Source organism: Erigeron canadensis, chromosome 2 (assembly GCF_010389155.1).
Source record: "Erigeron canadensis isolate Cc75 chromosome 2, C_canadensis_v1, whole genome shotgun sequence".
Lineage (NCBI taxonomy): Eukaryota > Viridiplantae > Streptophyta > Magnoliopsida > Asterales > Asteraceae > Erigeron > Erigeron canadensis.
Genome location: NC_057762.1, coordinates 4933459 through 4954743, shown reverse-complemented (window position 1 = coordinate 4954743; position 21285 = coordinate 4933459). Strand labels below are relative to the sequence as shown.

The following is a 21285-nucleotide window of genomic DNA, read 5'->3' as shown; positions in this document are numbered from 1 at the left end:
TAATTTTTCAAAATAAAATGGGTCAGTTCTTTTTAATTTTAATATAGGTAATGATAAAAATAAATAAGTATAGATTTGAATTGAAAGGAAAAAAAAAAGGGGGGGGACAATTTCGTACATTCGCATGGTTACATTTTTAACACTTAAAAAAGAGAGATTGTTATTCTTTTGATAATATAGATAGAAGAAGAAGAAGTATAGATATAGATAGGTTGGCATTTAATGTTACGTATTAAAGTGTATGGGTTGATACTTGGTTTGATGATTGATTTTTAGATGACCAGTTTGAATGAATTGTTTTACTATTGTAGGTATTTTGTTCTTCAGCAATCTCAATTCGAAGATAGCTTCTACCTTCTGAGGAATCCACTTGTTTCATTAGAATATAAAGTTGAAGTAGATGACGAATCTTTAGATTCTGTAGTAAACGCATAAACTTCAAAATGATACTGAGTATGAAACTTCAAGCAATTTCAAATGTTGCAGTTATTTTTTTGTGTTAGAGACATGTCAACACTGATAATGGAAGACAAATGAATACAGAAGATGGGGATGGGTGGGAGGGCTAACATCATTAGGGAGTGACCAAGTGTAGTTTTTTTTATTGGCTATTGAATAATCCTTTTGATTTGTACCTTCTCCATGGATATTGAAAAGCTTGTCTAAAGTGTAAAATATCATACGTTTGTTTGTCTATATAAATGTGATCAATTCTTTTAAGTTCTAATTCATCCTCTTAATAGAAAGATCATGATAAATGTTAATGACCTATTGGTAAGATCTTTGACCTTGAAAGGTTTCAACTGGGTTCGAGTCTCACTTCCCACATTTGTGAGGTGTATTAATAAGAATTTTCGAGAGTCCTGATTTCCATACATACATATAATTTAGGAATAAAAGTAAGATAGAATAACGTTAAAAAATAATAAAAAAATGATGCAATTAAAAGATGAAATCATAGAAAAAAAAGTTAGTAAATTACACTTGACATTAAGACATTAAAAGGATTATTAGGAATATGTGTTAGAGAAATTAATCATTTTTCATAAATATAATATTCCCTTTTCAGAATAAAGAGAAAAAAATCTAAATACACAAAAATATAGGAAAATAGGAAAATAAGCTTTTCCCGGTTTTCAAAAAAAAAAAACGATTAAAATCGCAAAGCACACTTGCAATTATTTTATTACAGTAATAAATAAGATTTTTTGCAGTTTTAAGTGAAGTAAAACACTTATAACAAGCCATGTATTGTACTGAAATGATTAGTTATCGAACTTATCAGGTTATATTGAAAAAGAAGATTGTGAACCAATCCCTTAGCTTCTTCTCTTGTACCATTTCTTTCTTATATCCACCTGAATATTTGTTGGTCTCATCTTACGTGTTTCTTGACAATTACGTAGTAAACGAGTGATGATAAAGTACCTTCAACATAAGTTTGATTGTACACAACTACACATTAGATGTCATAGTTTAATCTACCATTTAATCTACCTCTAACTCATTATCATCACCCAAAACATTGTTGACTTGGATTCTAGAGGCATTCATCATCACCCAATCGGAGAATTCACGTGAAGATAACAGTTGAGATACAGATTCTCTGGTCGACCTCTCGGTGAATTCCTCCCATTCTGTCCTCGAGAAGTTCTTTCTAGGTAGGGTCGGGTGAAACGTTGAGTAGAATTGTTGACTTGCCTCAGGGAAGATTAATCTGATAATTTATAGACGAATAGATATAAATTAGCAAAACTAATCATATGATCTGAAATATTGAGATATAAATAAACAGCATCGATCTATTTAAACATTAAAAAGTAATTATTGTAAGGGGTTTCAAATGCATTGTAAGGGGTTTCAAATGCAACCTTAAACATTTGCAAGCAGATTTAGCATGCAAAGCACAACCAGGCTTTAAAAAGTTGAGTGATAGCCACCTGAGTACAAAACTATACACAGGCCACAAATATATGAAATCTGCATAATACACCAAGTGTTGAATTCATTTTGTGTATTACAATCCTGGCAAAAAGAACTGGCCGGAAAACTGAAAATGACAAACTGTTTTTGAATCAACTAGTAATAGACTATAAATATTGTGATGTTTAGGGTCTATATTGTAATATGGTGGTCTATACAAATGCACCTTACATGGAACCCTAAATCACATCATTCTTAGCAATATAAATATTTCAAAAAAGAAAAAAATAAGTTATACTATAAAAAAAATTACTAGAATATTTCTTGGCAATCCACCAAAAAAGCTGATTCTTTCAAATAGATCCAAAGTTTCTTTTGAGAACCCCAGCCCCTTTATTTATCTTTCTCTAAACCAAAAAAAAAAATACATGCCCATGATCCTAAGCGAACAAAATATGGTAACAAACTAGTCTCTTTATGTCAAAAGTATAACGTATACATACTGAGCTTAGCTACCAATGCAAAAAGACCTTAAAAGTTCTATAGCATTATGAAACTGGTCTCTAAAGCAATGTATGATACTTGTGCTCCTACTTTTCCTTTTGAAGAATACGTCAACGTATCAAGAGTATAAAAGCATTTAACTTTGAATAATTTATATTTTGAAAGGCATTTGACCTCCAGGTTGGCGGCAATACAACTAGGTAGACCGTAGGTATAGATGCACTTAATGTTATAAGAGAAAATGAGAAAAATGAAAATATTGGCTCAGATAAGAGGGGCCACGAAAAACACAGGGTTAAATAAAACTTACTCATTATAACGCTGCTTAAAGAAGCTAATTGCATAATATAGCATCAAACAGAAACCGACTATTAACACTCCGAGCATGGGATAGCGCCTTGCCAACAACACTGCATCACAAAATTTGACAAAACAAAAACGCCGAACAGTTCTGACAAGATTAAACATTGGATTTTGCATTCTTGTAAATTCATATTTTGCATTTCATTCAACCAGGAAAACCTTTTCTTTTAAAATGACATAAAAGACCATTTTACTTGCAGTTACCACAAACTGTCTTAACATAAATGAAAAAGAACTTGGATGATTTTGGTACAAAGTTCGCTCAGTCTCAGTCTTGCTAGAGTCGTGTGAATACAAAATACAGAATCAAACTCATACCTTCATCTAGAGTGACAGTTACAAAACCAGAAACCTCCGCAACAAACTTGACATCAACAAAATTTTGCTCATAAGGTGATATAATAGAACTCCATAACTCCTTATGCATGGATCTCCAATCATCCTTTTTACACATACACAAGCCAAGTGAAGCGTCCCTGCAGACAAGTTTCGAGATGGGTTGAGGTCCTTTTTACATAATGAAAATTAAAAATATATTATAACTTACAGAAATACCATTCAAAGTTTCTTACTTACCGGTGAAGACAAATTCGAATACTCTTATACCAGTCATTAAACCTTGGCAACGACGGAACCACAAAAACACGGTATGCTTTGACATAGCTCCACAGCTCCATTCTCGATATGCTATGGACGAGAACACGTTCACAATATTCCACATTTTTAGTACTTTGAGATGAGCCATGAATCGGCTTCGGGGTGATATTTATATCCCGATTTCTCACATCAATGCCTGTCAATACAAATGACGAGCAATTAATATTTCAAGTATACGTAACTATAATTGCCAAAGTGTATAACTACAATTGCCATTAGATTGACTTTTAACTTTTTACTCAAAACTGAATACTCATTATGTTTACTAGGACACTACAGGTCAGACCTTCAGACCGCCTATATAACTTTGATGAAGCATAATGCCGTTCAAGTGACTCAAATTTAGCGAACATGCTATTTAACCTAAGCAAAACCAATAAATACACCCAATACATCCCCATAAGTTAGTACCTCTATTACTATTATATACAGATTACAAGTAAAAATGCTCAGATCAAACGTTGGTCAGCCATCTACTACAAATCAAATGTGATTCAAGGCATAATATTAATATGTACGCAGAATCCACAGAGGTTTACACTTTACACCTACAAGCACTCAAATAAACAAATCCATTATCAGACTAACATCTAAGGTCAAACTTCGCCAGCCATCAGAACAAATTTTAATTAACCAAGTGGTGTTGCACATAAAAATCATTAAAAGTTTAGCAAACTCAAAACAAAACAAAATCCTAGATATACAAGACAAATTTACCTAACATCTTGATAAATAATTTATTTAACCACTTATTGCACTTACATCACATGCTCACAAAAATAACACATGCCGCAAAGCACAAATTGCCGTATAGTGTCAAGAAAAAACAATGCAATGAAAACTATTTATTAAACAACCCTAAAGGTTCCTTTCATTAGTATATAAACTACTCAAAACAAAATTTGAGCACCAAGCCACCACAATCACACGTACATCCAAATGAATTTGCATGTGTAAAGGCATATCTACAATAAAAAACCATTAGCATTTTCCTTTGGTTCTGCTATTCTTATCGCATTTAGTAAGTTGCACCAATAAACCCTAAATTGAGCACCATCACAACAGCATTATTTCATCAATCATACTTTAAACCAGCCACTTGCAATTGATGATATTTGTATAGGCTAATAATGCATTGTCAATAAGATTGTCTTGAGAGAATGAGGAGCTAAAGGACAAGTTGAATTTGTTCTTTGTCTAATGTGATCAAAATTGATATCAATGAAGAAGACAAGTTATATATTTATTTTAGGTGAAGAACAATGAGAACCAGATAGCAAAAGAATTGAACAAGCTCATTTGAGCACTAAAGAGGGTCTACAATAACAAAATGATACAAAAAAAAAGATACTTAAAAATGGATGAAAATCCAAAAGAATTTATTCAGTTTCCACACCAAACTGAAAAGCTTGCACATTTTTGCCCAGCTGAGCAGATGCTATATACAAGAATCATATAGAACACAACTGAGTGGAAGGCTATAGAACCATCAACTGAGTGGTGGGACGAAAAGAAGAGCAAAAAGCCAAAGCCTTTATTTTCCAATCGACACCCAAAGAGATTTTGACACAGGCTACCAAGAAAAGAACAGCCAAAAAAGTAAAGAAATCGTTAAAATTTCGTAATGTTAGGGCTGACCGAGTCAAGAAGGCAAGACAATAAATCTTGAAAGTGAATTTGAAACATTGTAAATGAAAGATGGAGAGACTATCGATGAAGATGGGATTCAAGAGATGTGCCTAAGTGTTGGCGTATTGTTGTCTACGGCCCACTAAAAGGCTACAGAAATCTCAAGGCAAGAGGCCTTAATTGTTTAGTCTAGAGCAGCCAGCCCTTCAATCAATTAGACCTGGCTTCTGGTAGGTTACTTAGAGACCAATTTCCTCAGTGTACAGATGAAATATCAATCCACAATCGGCAGACAATTCTAATGGCTTCATAAACAAGGCATCTGGAGGATGTTTCAGACTATCCTTTACCGCTGCAATCCCGTCCTACAAAGATATCGTCGAGGACTCAACTCAGTCTTCAATTCATGCCAATAGAATTGCAAATGAATAAGGTGGGATGCTTCTTTTTTATACACTGTTCCGAGTGATAACCATCTCGGAGTTTCCCGGCATCAGAACCAAATGATGGATACTAAAGTAGGCTTGATTGATTAAAGATGAAAAAATCAGAGATAAGTTCCCAAATACCAGAATGGGGGAATCTCCAAACACTAGGTAAAAGCCTTAATTTCAGTGAGTTACCCCCACCCCCAAAACAAAACAAAACAAAAAAAAAACTATCTGAAACTAGAATATTTCTCCCATTTTTCCTCCACTCCCTTAACCCCTATCCAATCCTGACCCAACATGGCCGGTAGCAGGGTCGTATCAGTGAGCTAGATGGAAAAGAACCTCAGGAGGTGAAACTGCTGGTGGATAACAAGTCAGCTATTGTGTAAATGAAGAATGCAGGGTTCCATGGAAGAAGAGTGGAGCATGTGAGTGGAGACCTGCAAAAGGATGACTAAGGCGCTTCCAAGAATAAAGGTTGCAGAAATGACTGAGTTAATTGGGGTTAGAACTTGAAGGCAAAGGCCAACATTAAAAGCACGAATGTTGGTTAACGTTGACAAAGAATAGTCAAAGCAAAAGTTAATGATTGACCTGGCAATATGACTATGTCACAAAGTGGAGAAGTAGTAAAAAAATTGTTTGGGGGGTCCCAGATATTTTAAAGTTTTCCGATTCTATTTAACTTAGCTGCAGTAGTAGTTTGATTCAATCTCAGCCAATTAACGGTGCTATAGCATTTTTTTGCCCAAACTTATAGGAAACACTAATTTTTGAAAGTATTGACACTAAAGTCTCAAACATTGACAATGTTTAAGCTTGACTTTTGATATTTCTATAAAGTACCAAGTATATAGAGTACCTCCATAACTACATAGCATAAATTACGATATGTAATAAAATAAAACACTACAAAAGTAATGTACCGTATGGAGTGTCATCCCGGCCACAAACAGCGATAAATGCATCTTCAATGGATGTTTTCACGACCACATTATTGCAAATGTTTTGGAAAAATCGTGGGTGCCTCGTCGCGTGTTCAGATAGCCGAGCACAGTGTTTCTCAAATAGCAGAGTCTACAATGATCATATACACAAATCTAAGTAGTCAATTTCGGTGGTATTTTGGCTTTCGTTCCTCTTCTAGGATTTTCAGTCCCGATATTTTCAGTGAAATTTACGAAAATCAGTCCAAACTTCTGTCAGTGGTATTTGGGTTTTCAAATATTTTAATTTTTTTTTTGTCCAAACTTAGACACAACATAATATACACTAATAATTGCAAGCATTAACACTAATCTATTAAATATTGACACTTTTAGGCTTGACTCTTCATATTTCGATTAAAAAATAAGTATAAATTATTATATTTATAATATATAAAGATACTGTATAATATTAAAATCGTCAAAATAAACTTCAAATTTGGGTCCTTCACCGAAACACCGAGACTTCGATCCTTAACTATATAGATACTCATGGAGAAGTACGTAAGCTAAACTTACTTTTTTTAGTAAAACTTACACTATAGCTTCTACACTGCTGATCGTCATTCTGTGAAATCCTGCTAGCTGAATGGAGAATTGATGGACCATTTTCCGGCCCAAAAAGAAGAATCCCGATCATTTCCATACTTCTATCCAAATATGCAAGATGTGTAAAATACTCTCTAATCTCTTTCACAACTTCAACCCTTTCAGATCTTGATGAGCTTCTGTACTGCAGATACAAATAATAAAAAAGGGTAGCATACCAAATTGTCACGTCTCTATCAAAAAATAGCTAAAATATCATATGATTACTCACCTTTTCCCATAGGTAAAAACGATAAACGTCTTTTTGTCTCAAATTACCCAAATTATCCAATTGGGTTCGGTTGCTAACTGCTTCTAGCACTTCCCATCTTGGAGGATTACCAGCAGTATTGGAGGGTAAGGCCGCCAGTATCACCGATACGAAAAGTAAGTAAAAAAGACGGGAACTCTTCATTAAAGCTGTAAAGACATTATTCACCATCATTAGCTTTTTAATATTAACGGAAAAGCTTTTATACTAACGATGTGTCAGATAACCTTGATCAAACAAGTTAACTTGCTTTTTCCTCCCTTTTAGTCTATTTCTTCATAGTACTTTTATGTATAAATGACAATGCTCAAAAGAAAAATCAAATCACGATTGCTGAAATAAAAGCTGAAAAAAAAAATCAGGTATAGATAAAAGTAACATAAATTTGAGCAGCTGGAACTACATAATGGTGCAGAAATGGAGAGGCATGAGATTGATTTTTGGGAGATCATTGTTCAGGAAAAATCCTAGTTGATAGTCAAATATCGAATGACTCCTATAAAAATCCTAGTTCAGGAAAAAGTAACATATCTCAGCCGTACGGCTCCGCCCTCGGATTTAAAAATTTGTCGAAAGTATATCGAATAACATCTATAATGAAAGAGCATAAAATTTAAAGAACACCCATACAATTTTTATAATTTATCGATGTACGGTTTTTGAGATAAAAGATTTTGAATGAATTGGAGGAATAAATGATATATAGAGCAGAGAGAAAAAAGATGATTGGTTGAAAGTTGAGGAGAGAAAAACGGTATTATAGTTATTTTAGATAAATATAGAATAAATAAGAGGGGCATTTTGGAGAAGTACTTAAAATCAATATTGAAAATTTTAAGTTCGGTGTTGAAAATCTGAAATCTGCTTTATAATATAGTATAAATATAGATATTGATATATTATATAGGCTTTCGAACAGTACCTGGATTTAGGATGCAGATGTGGCGACAACGAACTGAAGCAGCAAGAAGAAAAAAACAGCCCGATAATCGCAGAAAAGGGATGAGTAGTTTATGTATTTACAGAGCGATTTAAATTTTTGCAGGTGAAATGTGCAATTGAAGATGAAGAAGAAGAAGAAGCAGTAAACAGCGCGAAATCGCCAAAAAGAGGTTACCAATCCATTATAAAAATGTACAATGGGACGCCACACAACCCTTGTTTTGTTTTTAGGGATGATATTTGTAATGAAAAAGATTTCTAACCAAAAAGTAATAATTCTTTTCATATATTATGAAGCGACATGTGTATTTATTTTTTTCAAACATTTAAACGTTATCATCACTATATAATAGTGAAACCTTATACGTATCCTAGACAACAAAAAGTTAACGTATGGTATCCACTAATTTTCTTTTTTAGCCCCTGAATTTTTCATGTATTATCATCTCATAGTTTAAAGGATTATTAGGTTATTTGGTTAAAAGGATTTATTATTTTCCTGTTTGTAACACTTTTTTTTATTGACACAGGATATCACAAATTTTATATTGTATAAAACATATCAATATTTATGGTATGAATATCACTTCCTTTTTTTATATTCAAAAAAGAATATCATTATAGACCGTAAAATAAATATGTGTTAAGTTGTCGATATTATAAGTGTTGCTACTCCTCCAGACAAGCACCGTTGGAGTATTACATTAGGGTATCAGCGTTGTTGGGTGCACCAAGACCAAACCGACTATGAGAGCAGTTTTTCAGTCACCAAGCGCTACACATAAACCATAGGTATAATTTTACAGCTTTCAAAGTGGATTTTGTAGTTCTAAACACCTCTTGATCTTCATTTTCAACTTAGATCTTCATTATAACTCTCATAATAAATTTCATAACATAATTCTAGCCAAAGACCTAAAATACATAATTTATCACTATGAGGTTCAACATCATAAACTTATTGTAAAAACCCCTAATTTCCCTTTTTATTCCATTAGGGTTCTTTAAAAATCCCCAAATTATAAAATCCCCAAATTCATTAGTCAAGAACCCTAAGTTTCAATAATCAAAACCCTAATTTATAATTCAAGAATTATGGAGAATTCCTTACCTCAAAGAACAATCAAACAAATATAAAATCTTCGATTCTTCTTCTTTTCTTTTTATAATTTCGGCCATCACTAAGCCACGACAAGCCCTCTCTTTGCTTATTATTTGATTTAATTGATTAGTTGGATTTATAAGGGCAAATTGCTTGGAATCCTATGATAGATTTTGTTTTATTACAAGAACAAGATTGATTTACTTGAAATAAGAGGAGATGGAGAACAATGAAGGTTGTAAAAATTCTTTAGAAGTTTTTATAACATTTAACAATGTGATTGAATCAATATAAAAAAAATTAAAAACATATAAGTTTATCCATTAAAATAATATGGAAAATGATATTATGTGAGTTATGGATTATATTACATTTCTTTACTATCATATCCCTTATTTTATATACGTACATGATACATACATGTCAGTTATTTAGAGGATTTTTCATTTCCAAATAACTCAACATTCTAGAAGCTCCTTTACCCGCCATTCTCCATCCCCAATTCTAATTCGTACTTCTAATTCTTCCTCTTCTTCTAATTCTAAAATTCTAATAATAATAATAATAATAATAATAGTTGTTCTTCTTCTTCTTGTCCTTGTAATAATTCTGCAGCGTCATCAAGTTTCAGGTTGGTCGTCAGCGTCTCTCTGTATCTACTTTGGTTTGCATATACATACATTGTGTGTTATTTAGAAATGTTTGTTTTAGAGCGATAGGTAGAATGATGCGGTTGTTTCTAGTGGCGGTTATGATCCTACTGGTGTATGGTTTCTACATTGAATTTGCTTACCTAAAACTTCCGGAGCGGTCATCGGTTGATGAAGACGAAGACGAGGCATCGGGCGATGGCATCACATGGGCGCTGCTCGTCGCGGGTACGACCGGATGGGGTAACTACAGATTTCAAGTGAGTTATTTTCACTACCTTCATTTCTTTTTTGATGTATTATAATTACGATAAGAAATGCTGATTTAATAATTGTTTTTGAGTACATCTTTTTGTACATTAAAATACACTGCCAAAAGGTTAGGAAATGAGAATTATTAATTTAGTTAATGTTGAGGATTTGAAAATTATTTAGTCAATCAATAACAATGATATAGAGATTGAATAAGGTGATTGTGATATACCACAAGGGATACAACACAACCCGATGGGTTCGTTGTTAAAGGGAAGGAACACATGGTGTATAAGTTAAACTGAGCACTCTACCCGAGGGCGTTGGATTAACCGAGTGTAACAAGTTGAATGCAAAGAGCTGCTGTGTTCTGGTAGGAATATATATATTGGTTAACGGGCCTTACGCGTCACAAGTGTTAAAATTTAAGAAGCAAATGAACTAGCAATTTGCAATGAGTGAGCTTCAACCAAATCCATGTGGTCAGAATGAAGTCATAAACACAGAACGACTTATTTGCACTTGAACAAGTCTCGCGTTTTTTTTTGCAGTTTTTACTATCCCTTCTTTTATGGTAGTTTCTCAAGTAGTGGTAAGTTACTTTCATCCAAGTACCTTTATTCTAAGTTGATGTAGCTGTCTTTTAAATGAAGTAATATGAAAAAGAAAAACCACCCATGTTTCACTCTGTGATTTGAGATTTTTTCCTGTTTGTCCTTCACTTTTGTTATATATTTGGGCATGTATACCAACAGTTTCTATGTTAATACACAAACAGGCAGATGTATGCCACGCATATCAACTTCTAAAAGCAGGAGGCATAAAGGATAAACACATTGTTGTGTTTATGTATGATGACATCGCCTACGATAGAGAAAATATGGAGCCGGGCAAAATTTTTAATAGCTTTTATGGTCATCAGGATGTCTATGCCGGTGTTCCAAAGGTAATATATCCTCCTTTTCAAAAACCTTTAGTTCACGAATGATTGTTTTCATCAGTTTAATATACGGAAGTCTTTATCTATAGGATTACACTGGTGCAAATGTTACCACTAAGAATGTGCTTGGGGCACTTGTTGGAGACAAAAAGTCGATCACAGGTGGCAGCGGGAAGGTTATCAAAAGCAGATCAACTGATCGGATCTTTATCTATATCTCTACTCATGGAAACCGTGAATATCTCAGTAAGTGCTAAAGAATTTCAATTATGAAAAAAGCTTATAATTCGTTTGATGTGTTTGGTTTCTTATTAAATTTGAAAAGAAGCTGTAAATTATTTAGTTTATAATTAGCAGTAAACAATTACAGTACTATAAAGGTTTTGTAGTAGCTCAGAATATATGTTACAGATCCTATGTAGGTTGCATATAAAAGTCGCAAATTGGATATAAGATTTAAGGGTTATTATTCCACAATGATCAGCACTTATTTGTTGTATTTGTTGTTTCCAGATCTGCCCAATGGTCAAACGATAACTAGGCAAGAGTTGTTGGATGCACTAGAGCAGAAACATGCCCGGAATAGCTATAAATCAATGGTATTTTGTATTCTTGATTCTTAAGCTGACAGGATGATAGGATCAAAGCAGTATTTTTAATATGTTTAATATGTCCCTTCCTTGATGCAGGTTATATACTTAGACGCATGCCACGGTGCAAGTATGTTTGCTAATGTGTTAACCCCGAGCTTGAACATCTATGCTGTGACCGCAGCAGATGAGGACGAGATTGCCCATGCAGAGTATTGTCTACGGGTAAACGGCATGTTTAAGGTGTGTCTTGGGAACCTTTTTGGCATATCCTGGCTGGAAGACAGGTATCTGTTTCATCACTCATATTTTTATTTTTTATTGTTGCTAAAAACGATACCATCTTCAACCTGCTTCACTTAAGTCCAAGAAAGTACCTCAACCTTCCCTCAGACTTCAAACTTCATCATACCTTGAACTCGCACATTGAAATTAAAAAGATCCCATATGAAGTTTGCCCTTCACGTAACCATTAACAGATAGGAACGTACCGTTATCGTGCACTCATGCCTTTATGCATATTAAATTTATAAATAGGGCCCATTTCCACAAAACCATGTTTTTAGAAACATGAGTGCATTTTTTTTGTACCATATTCTCTGTGTTTGTAGCTTTGTTGAGCCTATATACTTTAAGTTCATTGTTGCGAATAAACTCTTGGGCGGACACACATAGACCTCCTCTTCTAGTTTTCTGTTTAAAAAGTTGGATTTAATATCGAATTGGTAAATCCGCCAATTAAATGAGCATCCAAGGATAAGGTACAGGCTATTATGTATAAGGTGCATTATGCTATCTTTTGATATATACCGTTGCCATCCAGTTCACAAAGTGTTCAACTATGCTGACAAACTCCACCCTGCCCATAAATAACCTTCATTTTCATCGCAACTTTCAAGAAGAGTTTTTTTATATCTAAGATAACACTTGAACCATTATAGAGAAAAACCGAGTAGTTGTTGCATATTAATTACCCGGCACTGGGCAAATTTTGAAGTGAACAACGGGCATCTTGAATAAACACGACTATCTAATATTTTGTTCCACAAACCTCTAATAGAATTTTTTGTTGGTTATTGCAAGCAGTGAGGCACATAATTTGACAAAAAGATCGGTCGGGAAGCAATATATTGAGGTTCGAGACTGAATTTTGTAATTGATCAAGTATGTTGGTCAGTATGTGTTTTTATCAATTTAAGATATGTGCTTATAACTTTATAAGGTGCTTGTTAAATTTGTACAGGTGAAAAAGCGAGTCTCTAAGAATGGTACTTACATAGGGGGATCGCATGTGATGGAGTATGGTGATAAACATATCAAATCAGAGCAGCTCTATATGTACCATAGATTCAATCAAAAACCTGTAAACCATACGAGAACGGTTAGTTTCTCCAACAATCTTTTAGAAAATATAGTTTCTCCAAAACATATTCAATGGACGCGATGTCTCTTCTTTGAGGATCCAATAACTCAAAGAAGCGAGCATCAAGTATGGGTCCAGGTATACAACCATGCTGAATCAAAGCTCAAATGTTGGCAATGTTATGGCAGATAACAACCCCGGATTGGTCTGACTTCGGGCGTAACACCTTTTACTGAGCAAGCAATGACCAGTACTCACCAATTTGAGCCGCTTTATTTTCTGCATAATATGGAAAGTAATCAGCCAGATTTGGAAGATCTGTATCATGTGGAAGTTCAAAACATAGATGAGATGATTGTCCAATGGAGGAAGATGGGGTAAAGTCGGTTGCTCTAACCCACTGATCACTTGGAAGTCCCTTATAAAACTTCAGATAATTGTCTTTAGCTTTCTGGTAAACTCTAGGAGCACCATATAGCTACAAATATATTACAGGTTGATTTAGATATTGAAAAGGAGAAAGAAAAACAAATTGTAAATTTGCATCCATATGAATAAAGTGTAAGACTGATCATGAGACCATCTTTCACCCACCACACTTAATATTTATATGACATTGTTTGGCCTACATTCTCATTCTGCTAAATCGTTATTACCAGTTTTATTACCATGATGAGCTACACTGAGTGTTTACTGTATGTGAATAGATTAGGTTACAGAGATGATAGGTATCTAAAATTTAGGAAAATCGGATGTATTGAAAGTGTTCACGAAAGATTAAAGGAGAGACCAAAGGATACAAATTTGATGGTTTGGTATATCAAGACTTTGAGGGTAAATATCACCTGTATGTTGCTCTTTGTGGGACTTGATTCAATAACCAAATCCACAACTAATTAATACACAACCAGCCTATAGAAGCTTATACATTAAGTTTGCTAATCAAGAAGTAGTAGAGTACGGTATAACAAAGTACAGATTTCTTAATCCAAATCCAAACTTTACTGATGTGTTCCTCATTTCAGAGCACCGACAAAGTGTCAATCGAAATCTGGCAACCAAAACGAAGAGTTGCATCTTATATGAATAGATTATGTTACAGAGATGATAGGTATCTTATATGAAGTAAATCGGATCTATTGAAGGTTTTTACGAAACACAATAATCAAAAATTTCTTTAAAACTTAATCACAAACACCCTCTTAGTAGTATTTGATACTAATTAATTTTATTTTTGGTAGTAAATCATGACATCATGTTGGCATAAGAAAAACATTGTTTGGCCATCTTATATGGCTCAAACCTAAACTTTTCTCATCTCATCATTATTTCTGCATAGTACTACAGTGGTATGTGATATAATAAGATAGTAAGATACATTAGATTTGTTAATCAAGAATCATTATTTCAATATAGTCTTAAACAAATAAGACTTTATGTACACGTGTCGAAGAACCTAGGGTATGTATTAGGGCAATGGGTATTTATATAGGGACCTAGGGCCTTGGGACCCTTAGGTCGCGTTTGGTTCACAGATTCTGATGGAATTGGAATTAGATTTCATTCCTTAGTGTGTTTGGTTGTTCAAAGATGAAGGAATATGATTCCATTGGAATGTAAACATTCCTTTATTTGATGGAATCTCCATTCCTTGAGGGTGGGAGAAGGAATCTCATTCCATTCATCACTTGAATTTTCAAAAATTTAAAAACATTCCGTCAAATTTCATTCCTACAAATTCCAATTCCATTGAAAGATTCCATTCCTCCTAAAAACATTCCGTGAACCAAACGCGCCCTTAGTGTCATCATCTGGGAACCTAGGGCATTGGGACCCATAACGTTCGAGAAATCCTGTACTCTCCAGCGGGGGTTGTGAGGGTATCGCCGGGAGTCTTGTGGTGGAGCATTTGGGTCTAGTAAGGCAAAGCCTTTGTACGCCTTAAATCTGAATATGTGTGTGTTGTATGGATTTGAGGAACTTCTTGTAATAGTGAAGGGGATTTAACGTGGAGCCTAAGTAGGGTTATAGTTTTCTTCCTAACGTATCGGTCTTGAATGTCTATCCAAGATCTTATATTGTGACTAATTTTCAGGGATATATGAGTCTTGCTAGCACCAAATCCTTGGAAGGTTCCGTTGTAGGCTGGGGGAATTTTACCCTCCGCATTTGGCTTTGTAATTTCTTTATAAAAGCAACATACTGGTATTATTCAACTCCTACCCTTACGAATGACTGGATTGGAACCCATTACTCTCGAAAAACCCCTACAAATACACCCCCATAAACAGTGGCGTAACCAGAAATTTTGGTAACGGGTAGCACAAAACTAGTTACGAGTCCATTCATTAAACGACTCGCTTTGCATCACACTTTTATTAAACTTTTATGGTTAACCTTTCTAACTGATAGTTTCAAGTCAAACTTTTCTTTAGAATGGAGTTACTAAGTCGAATTTAGAAGATAGCTTTATTATAACCGCAAAAACTAAAATAAAAAAGATCAGAAACACGAAGTAGCTAACATGGTTTTATTATTCAGGTGGTGAATAAAATCAAGGCCAATTCAAAGAAAGACTCCTTGGCCTGGTCTGGTTCTTTCTTGAATGTGGGCCTTATTCGACGAAGCTTAAAGCAGGCATCAAGAGCTAAGAAGGGGGCCAAGAACAACGAATTTAACATGACCTAAAAATCAAAATATGCTTGTATTTAATGTCTTAACCACCAATCCAAATGCTAGTAGTTTATTGACAAAGGAATAGACAATATATAAAATATAATTTTTACACATATATGTATATATAAAAAATGAAATATGAGCCCTTAAGAAATCGGCTCGTCCACTTTATCCTATGCCTAAGCCCCTAAGGAATAAAATGCATAAGCAGTAGTATCTATTATTTGTGTTTATCATTTAATTTATCTAATTTGTTAATATAATGGTTTTGTTATTTTTGTTGCATGTTGCTTTCTATAAATGTAATGCGGGAAGCACAAAATCATAGATCAAATTGAGGGGTAGCCCGTTTGATGATTTTGTATGGTGTACTGATTTGGAACTATATACGTTGTTGCATACTTTTTTTTTTGTGAACGTGTGCGTGTCACAGGACGGCTAGCCGTTACATCCATTCGGGCAGACAACCACTAGCGACCGATCCACGAAATCAAGGACTACAGGGGAGGGAAAACCTCGCTTGCTCAGACTCGAACCCAAGTCTCCCAGGATCCAAGCATCACTGCAAGACTTTGGAATGCCGCTAGGTTTAAACCCATTGGCATTGCATACTTGCATCTCTTGAAATACATTAGTGTTTAACATTAAATGGGTAAAGACTAAAGAGGCCAACAGATTGATAAACACAGCTGTAGCATTCCCTACAATGTGTTAAAATAAGATTCCTAACAATTTGTTTTAACAACTTAAGAAATCTTATACAATTTTTAAAAACCTAGACTAAGTTTATACGAATATTAGATAAACATCTCAAATTTCATTCTTCTAGACTTCGATTTTTCATACCTGCAAAAAATGAAGCAGAGAACAATCACTTAAAAAAAGAAGCACAAAAAAGTTGACATGATGCAATTACAGAAACTAAATGATTTAATGATGACATGATGAAAAATCCCACATCTAATAATATCCATAACATGAGAACAAGTACTTTATAATTCTCCAAAAATTACAAAATAAGAGAATCGAGTTTTAAATCCAGTATGTTATCTCAGAAAATTTGATTATGAAAATTAAGTGACATTATAAGTGCACAAATGATGTAATATTATAAGACCACAGTACGAAATACAATAGTCGCGGAGTTACCATGTGGTTTAATGTTCTTTACGTTACATGTAACAATAAATGCTTCCTCGATCGCTGCCCTATTATCCATGTAATTGCAGATGCTTGCCAAAGCTAGAATGTGATCCATGCCATATTCGGTTAGCAAATAACAATGCTACTCAAACCAGTAAACCTTCAACCAAACCAATCATATATAGTAAAAAAAATCACATACATAAATGGAAAATTACATAGTTATAACCACATTAACTCATCTCAAAGCACATGTCCACCTTTCTATTTTATGTCTCAAAATAATTGTCCACTCCCAAAACCGATAAGTATAATTAACCAAGTTTCTCATTCTATCCACAATCACCCCCAGGACAAAACTATATTAATTATGCCATTCTGGTACCCTAGGATTCCTAATTGAGTGGAGGATAGAACGACCCTTTTGTGGTCCAAAAAGAAGCAATCCAATTGTGTTTATGCTGTTATATCCACATTCGTCATATATCTTACCGCCTCTTCTATTTCTTTGACAACTTCAGCAGGTTTCGATCTTGATGACCTCTTGTACTGCAGATATGAGCACAGAGGGTGTCAAGAAAGACGGCATACTAACATGAGAAGTACGCAAATAGCTAACATATTTATCCATTTTTACTGATCTATCTCGTACATAATACTACTTTTTTGGTGCTGTACTTACCCTTGTCAATTTGTTTGTAATGAATTATTGCAACATGCTAACATTTTGTTACTGTATGACCAAATTGCATTATTACTATAGGGAATGGCTAGTATATTACAGTTAACTGTATCGAAAGGTTCATGCAAGTACATTACCCAGTTTTCGTACAATTAGCCCTGTACCTAAAGCTCACCTCTTTAATCTTCAAAAAAGCAAATTGATCATGAATACTTACCCGTCTCCACAAGTGGAAAATATTATCATCTTTTTGTTTTATACCAAGCATCCTATCAGAGCGTATCCGGTCAGCGATGACTTCTAGTCTTTCCCATCCAGTGTCATTTTTCATATATATGAACATCCACCACTTGTTTAATATCCACTCTTGACTGGAACACTGCCTCAGATCGCCACTGAGCAAATCCACTTATCCCCGCAATTCCAACATGTATAACTACCACGATCACCAGTACAAGAAACATGCATCTAAAACGAGATCCCGCCATTGACGCCGTATACAGAGTACTGGATAACCAAATAGTAAAACATAACCATCTGATGCATATTTAAAAATAAAATTAGATATTACACCACTTCCTGATTCGATTCTAAATCCATGAAGCATAAGCAACTTCCCATTGGCTCATATAGCATTTAAGCATTAGGGACGGGACTTAACTAAGATTATATGTTACATGGAAACAACTTCTCAACATTAACCAGGTTTGTTTATTTAACAAAGTTCAAAACAAGATAATATAACTTTACACGACATGTTGCAAAGGATGTGTTTAGTGAACGAAAAACTTCACTTTTTCTCGTGAATTTTTCTAGAAAATAAAATGTGTTTCTTTTATCTAGAAAACAAATAAAATCTAGAAAACCCATCCAAATGTTTTGATTTTCGACTATAGAAATATAAGGAGCTTTCCATTTACATGTTCAGATTTCTTCAGTTTAAAGTTAAGAAACCTAGGGGTTTTTCATTCCAGAAAAGAAACTGGTTGAAAACTTGAAATGAGAGTTTTCAAAACTGTCATTATAAATTGGATAACTGAATTTTCAGGAAAAATGCTAGTTGAACACGTATTTTGCCTTTCAGGTTTTCCATGAATAAATAAGTCATCTGAAAACTAAAGATGCATTATTTATCCAAAACAATACATCTGGTTTTTATTGTTTAGGTCAACAAAATTACAAAAAAAATAATAATTAAGCTCTCAATTAAGCATTAGCAAGTAGCAACATAATTTCGGTCTTGTCCCAATAATATCCATGTAGTAACTGAACTTTCAAATTTTGTTTCGACATAGCCACTGTGACATCCAGCTACCGGTGAAACTAGTAAAGTAGGGCCAGGTTGTATATCTTTTAAGAAACAAAAGTTTCAAAATTCATTTTACTTTGACATTTTGTTCCAAAATAGTCATTATACTTACATACTTGTTGTAAAGTAGTCTGTATGCAATGCACAACCAGGGTCCAGGCTCAGAAAAAGTGAGAGGTATAACGATACTATACACCGACCACACACATATGAAATCGGCATTATACAAATGCATATATACCGAGGTTAGCTACAATGCAAAAAGACCTAATAGAATTTTATAGCATTGTGACGAGGTTAGCTACAATCAATTTTTTTTATTATTTTGAACGGCAAACAAACTCTTGGTTGTCGGCAATACAACTACGTTGACCAAACAAGTTACGAGTATATTGTTTCTTATTGTTAGGGTGGACGGAGTGGGAATAGGCACCGACCGGTACCGGGCCGGTACCGGATGGCACACCGCCCCGACCCCCCGGTACCGGTTGGGTGGGGAGCGGACTGGGCACCGTGGTGCCAGTTTGGGTGCCGGTGTATTTGACCGTTACAAAAAAAAAAAAACGTGGGCCCCCCTACTTTTTCTCTCTCTTTCTCTTCTCTTTCTCTTCTCTTTCTCTTTTCTTCCTCATTTTTCTTCTTCTTTTCTTTCTGCCGCAGTACATCCTCCATTCTTTCTTCTTTATTTTTTTTTTTTCAAACAATTCATCCATCTAAAAACCCTCAAAAATGAATAAGGGGAAGAAACCAAAAGAACCCACTTACTCAAATCTACCCAAAAAACGTAGAAACGCGCCACCGCCAAACAATCGCGATATTATGCCACCTCCTCCTTCGCAAAAAAATACGGCCGAAGATGTGTATAGGCCTCAACGTGTTGAAGATTTCTTGAATAGTATGGATCCATTGTTTTTCGATTCTGTCCCGTCAAGTGTGCAACCGAATACCGGGTTTTCGGGTTTTGCGAATGAAACTCAAACCGGGTTTTCGGGTTTCGCGGGTGGTTCATCATCACACTTCGCGACTCAGCAGGTTAAAGATGAAGAAGAAGAAGACATGGAGGAGGAAGAGGTGGAAGCAATACCCGAGACCCAAGTCTCGGTTAAAGGTAAAAGAGAGTGTCGAAATTGGGGGAAGGATGAAGAGGCGTGTTTGGCAAAAGCTTGGTTAAACGATTCTGAGGATCCATACGTCGGAAACGCCCAAACGGCGGGTTCGTTTTGGAAGAAGGTGAAGTTTCAGTTGGACTCACACTTGAACCGTGAGTCGGGACGTACCCCTGAAATGTGTCGGTCGAAATGGAAGGATTTGAAGCATAAGGTGTCGGGTTTTTGTGGTATTTACAATGTGAAGAAAAGTAAGATGTCGAGTGGCCAAAGTGACGAGGATGTGTTTAAGGCGGTGGTGGCATTGTATATGCGGAAATACAATAACAAGTCCGGGTTTCCGCATGTAGAGGCGTGGCAGGTTTTGAGGAGAGGACCGAAATGGTCGGAGGTTCTTACTTTGGAGGGGATTTGTGAGGAGTCGGGTAGCAAAAGGGCAAGAACGGAAGGGTCTGTCCATGTACGTTCATCAGGGGAGCCGTCGGTCCATATTGACTTGAATGACGACCACTTGGAGCAAGAAGAGGAGGGAGGGAACGACATGGATGATGCACCAGTACATCAGGCTAGACCCGTGCCACCCCGCCGTAAAGCTGAGGGTAAGCAGGCTACTCCTTCCGCCTCTACTACATCTGAGGAGTTCTTGAAGATGGTCGCGGAGTTGAAATGCGACAATGAGGATAAAAAACGAGCTCGGGAGGAGAAGATGCAGATGCAGAAGGTGGTGATGGATAGCTATATGGCGGCGGAGGAGGCTAGGAGGAAACGGGAGGAGGAGATGACACGGATGGTCCAGAGTCAGCAACGACAGAATGATATGGACTTCGTGATCAGGCCACACGATCACCTCAGCGGGCCGATGTTGGAGATGGTTTTGGCGCAGAAACGCGCCCTTTGTGAGCAGTACGGATGGCCGACGCCTTAGTTGTATGTTTATGTTGATTAAGTTTTATGATTTACTTGTTTTCGTATGTTTGAATAAGATTATGTGTTTTATTTGTGTTTTTAAGTTGTATTAGTTTTAGTTTATAAAATAAAATGTTTTAGTTTTAAAAATAAATAGAAATTAAATTAAATAGAAAAGGGTGGGGAGGGGAGGGGAGAGGTGGTGAAGTGCTCCTAGGTTTCGGGGAGGGGAGGGGAGGAGAAGAAAAATAAGGGAGGGGAGGGGAGGAGCG

The 21285-nt window shown here is 35.3% G+C and overlaps 3 protein-coding genes across 4 annotated transcripts; 2 read left to right on the top strand and 1 right to left on the bottom strand.

Annotated features, from left to right (window-relative positions):
* Positions 1-1304: 1304 nt before the first annotated feature.
* On the bottom strand, positions 1305-8461 carry LOC122589175. Of its 2 annotated transcripts, none has more exons than XM_043761426.1 (8): positions 8275-8461; positions 7314-7501; positions 7032-7226; positions 6434-6584; positions 3367-3583; positions 3109-3266; positions 2738-2837; positions 1305-1717 (listed from the first exon to the last, which is right to left on the bottom strand). In XM_043761426.1, exons 2-8 carry the CDS (start codon positions 7494-7496, stop codon positions 1489-1491), a joined length of 1233 nt encoding a protein of 410 aa, XP_043617361.1. In that variant the 5' UTR covers positions 7497-7501; positions 8275-8461; the 3' UTR covers positions 1305-1488. The 2 variants fall into 2 exon arrangements, with proteins under 2 accessions (XP_043617361.1, XP_043617362.1); XM_043761427.1 differs by lacking the exon at positions 8275-8461 and adding an exon at positions 7580-7644.
* Positions 8462-10123: 1662 nt separating this feature from the next.
* On the top strand, positions 10124-13383 carry LOC122587567 (legumain-like). Its single transcript, XM_043759748.1, has 6 exons — positions 10124-10306; positions 11077-11244; positions 11328-11484; positions 11752-11837; positions 11928-12071; positions 13072-13383. Exons 1-6 carry the CDS (start codon positions 10124-10126, stop codon positions 13381-13383), a joined length of 1050 nt encoding a protein of 349 aa, XP_043615683.1.
* A 6347-nt stretch (positions 13384-19730) lies between these two features.
* Positions 19731-21032, top strand: LOC122587566 (glutathione S-transferase T2-like). Its single transcript, XM_043759747.1, has one exon. It carries the CDS (start codon positions 19731-19733, stop codon positions 21030-21032), a length of 1302 nt encoding a protein of 433 aa, XP_043615682.1.
* Positions 21033-21285: the final 253 nt, after the last annotated feature.